This window comes from Pteropus alecto, unplaced genomic scaffold (genome assembly GCF_000325575.1).
Source record: "Pteropus alecto unplaced genomic scaffold, ASM32557v1 scaffold156, whole genome shotgun sequence".
Lineage (NCBI taxonomy): Eukaryota > Metazoa > Chordata > Mammalia > Chiroptera > Pteropodidae > Pteropus > Pteropus alecto.
Window position 1 is genome coordinate 15,399 of NW_006437746.1, and position 3,033 is coordinate 18,431.

A 3,033-nucleotide genomic window follows, 5' to 3' on the forward strand; every position below is an offset into this window, starting at 1 on the left:
AGGATAAAAAGATGAACTAAAACTTGTTTAAAAAAAAAAACTTTAAAAGACAAAAAGGAAAATGTGGCAGGGGGTGGAGTTTTGAGAGATGCCACAAAAAATTGTAAAAAGACCCATTTTTATACTTCAGAAACTAGTTTTTTTAAAAACATCCACTTGGGAGTAAATACTTAAATGAAATTAATATTTTAAAAAATGGCTAACTTGTTTGGCATTTCAAATTATAGAAAGGTGGCATAGTAGATAGGGATTCTGAGTGTTCAACGATCGAATGCCTTGAAAAATAATAAATCTAGATTGAAAGTGCCTTGAATGTATATATCAGTTTGAGAAGAATTATCATGCTTGAAATGTTGAATCTTCCTTTCCATAAATATAGTATATATTTCCTTTTAATCATGTCTTCTTTTACATCTATCTACGAAGTTTTATAATATTTTACATAACTGAATTGCAGTTTTTATCAGGTTTGTTCTTAATAAGCCTCGTAATGTTTGTTGCTAGTAGGATTGGGATCATTTTTTCTATTGCATTTTAAAATTAATTATTTATGGTGCTTATGAAAGCAGCTAAAAGAATGAGCTACACTTTTTAGTATTGCTTAGCTGTATTTCTAAAACAACATACCCGGAGAAGAAAAACAAGACAGAAAATGAGAGATGTGATGTTATGCCATTTATGTAAGTTAAAAGTGAACACAAAACAGTATTATATATTGTTGATGGAGACATATAGTATGTAAAAGTACAGGGAGAAATTGTTTAAAAAAATACAAAATTGGTTTTAGTAATTGCTCCTGTGGTGTGGGGTTAAGTTGTATAGTTAAAGTGAACTTTAGTTTAATCTTTGTTACATTAGAAAGGAAGAAAGGAAGGGAGGGAGAAAGAAAAGGAAGAAAAAAGAACCAGAAGCAAATATGACAATATATTATTCGTTGCTAATTATAGATGGTGAAACTATAGGTATTTAAAAGTCCTTTTTAAATTTCGCTTTTCTTGTCCCCCCTATCCCCGCCTATTAGTCAGCCAAGTATTAGTCAGCCAGGGCAGTTTTCAATTTTCGAAAAGTGTTAATAGACTAGTCTTATTTCAGCATCAATTCGAATCAAAAAGTCTCATCTAGACATCATCTAAATCAGGTATGTGTGTGACTTGAGCTACAATCCATTTTGAATTTTGGGGCGGGGGGCACAAACGTTTAGTCCATACATGGCTTTAGGACTTCAACATGTGAATTTGATGGGGAGGGGAAGGGAACCATGTTCCGTCCACATTTTTATATAAAAATATTTTAAAGGAATAAATGTCTCTTAGGTGCCTCTGTGACCAAGTCCTCCTGCCTTGATGGATTATACACTCGAGCCTAACGTGACAGTTACTGACGACTACTATCCTAATACCATCACAAGCCCCTGTGATGGGGAACTCATCCACAGAGATAGCAAGTCACTTCTTGCCATCTTTTACTGCATCCTGTTTGTACTCGGTCTTCTGGGAAACAGCCTGGTCATCCTGGTCCTTGTCATCTGCAAGAAGTTAAGAAGCATCACAGATGTGTACCTCTTGAACCTGGCCCTGTCTGACCTGCTTTTTGTCTTCTCCTTTCCATTTCAGACACACTATCAGCTCTATGAGTGGGTGTTTGGAACTATAATGTGCAAGGTGGTCTCTGGCTTTTATTACATTGGCTTCTTCAGCAGCATGTTCTTTATCACCCTCATAAGCTTGGACAGGTACCTGGCAATTGTCCACGCTGTGTATGCCATGAAAGTGAGGACAGCCAGGATGGGCACAGCCCTGAGCTTGGTAGTATGGCTGACTGCTATCTTGGCCGCCAGCCCACTGCTAGTATTTTACCAAGTGGCCTCTGAAGATGGCATCCTACAGTGTTATTCATCTTACAATCAACAGACTTTGAAGTGGAAGTTCTTCATTCACTTTGAAATGAACATCTTAGGCCTGTTGATCCCCTTCACCATCCTTCTGTTCTGCTACATTAGTATCCTGCTCCAGCTGAAGAATTGCCAAAACCACAACAAGACCAAGGCCATCAAGCTGGTGCTCACTGTGGTCATTACATCTTTACTCTTCTGGGTCCCATTCAATGTGATCCTCTTCCTCACTTCCCTGCACAACATGCACATCTTGGATGGATGCGTCACGAGCCAGAGGCTGATATATGCCACCCATGTCACAGAAACCATTTCCTTCACTCACTGCTGTGTGAACCCTATCATCTATGCTTTCATGGGTGAGAAGTTCAAGAAACATCTCTCAGAAATATTTTGGAAAATTTTCAACCACATCTCCCTCTTCCTGGGGAGACAAATCCCCAGAGAAAGCTGCGAAAGATCATCTTCTTTCCGTTCTGCAACCACGGACTACATTTTGTGAGGAGTGTACCACAAAGTGGGCCTCTGCTTTCATCACCACTCTTCTTTCAAAAGGAAAACATGATTTATATCAGAGTCTGAGTGCCACGAGGGGATACTCTCAGAAGTGTGGTTACAGACACACGATATAGTTCATATTAAATGAGCTCCTACCATTGCAAGTTAATCTTCTCAACTTTTGAAGACTTGATTATCTTCTGAAGATAGCCTACATATTACACTTTTAAGTGTAATATCTGTTATGAGTTTTTGAGTGTCTTTATATATGAATTTAAATTTTATCAAATGCTTTTTTCTTATCCATTGAGGTGATCGTATAGCTTTCCTCCATTATTCTGTTAACTTGGTAAACTACATTGATTGATTTTCTTATGTTAAATCAACCTGTATGTTCTTTGGCAATAAAAATGACCTCTTGATCATGATCATTTTCATAAATAATTGAATTCTCTTAGGATTTTTTGTATCTGTGTTCACGAGAGATATTGTCCTATAATTTTCCCTTCTTACAATGTCCTGGTCAGGTTTGGCCTCAAAAAAAATGTGTTGAGAAGTATTTCCTTTTCCACTACTCTCTGGAACAGTTTGTGTAAAAAATTTGGTGTTATTTCTTCTTTAAATGTTTGGTGAAATTAATTAGT

General features: G+C 37.0%; 1 protein-coding gene across 1 annotated transcript in view; it reads left to right on the plus strand.

Annotated features, from left to right (window-relative positions):
- The window catches only part of CCR8 (C-C motif chemokine receptor 8), a 7,500-nt gene extending 5,029 nt beyond the window's left edge, over positions 1 to 2,471 (plus strand). Inside the window, exon 2 of the mRNA XM_006914805.1 lies at positions 1,314 to 2,471. Within this exon, the coding sequence (XP_006914867.1) occupies positions 1,344 to 2,393 (1,050 nt within the window). The 5' untranslated portion in view covers positions 1,314 to 1,343 and the 3' untranslated portion in view covers positions 2,394 to 2,471. The remainder of the gene's footprint in view (positions 1 to 1,313) is intronic.
- The last annotated feature ends 562 nt before the right edge of the window (positions 2,472 to 3,033 follow it).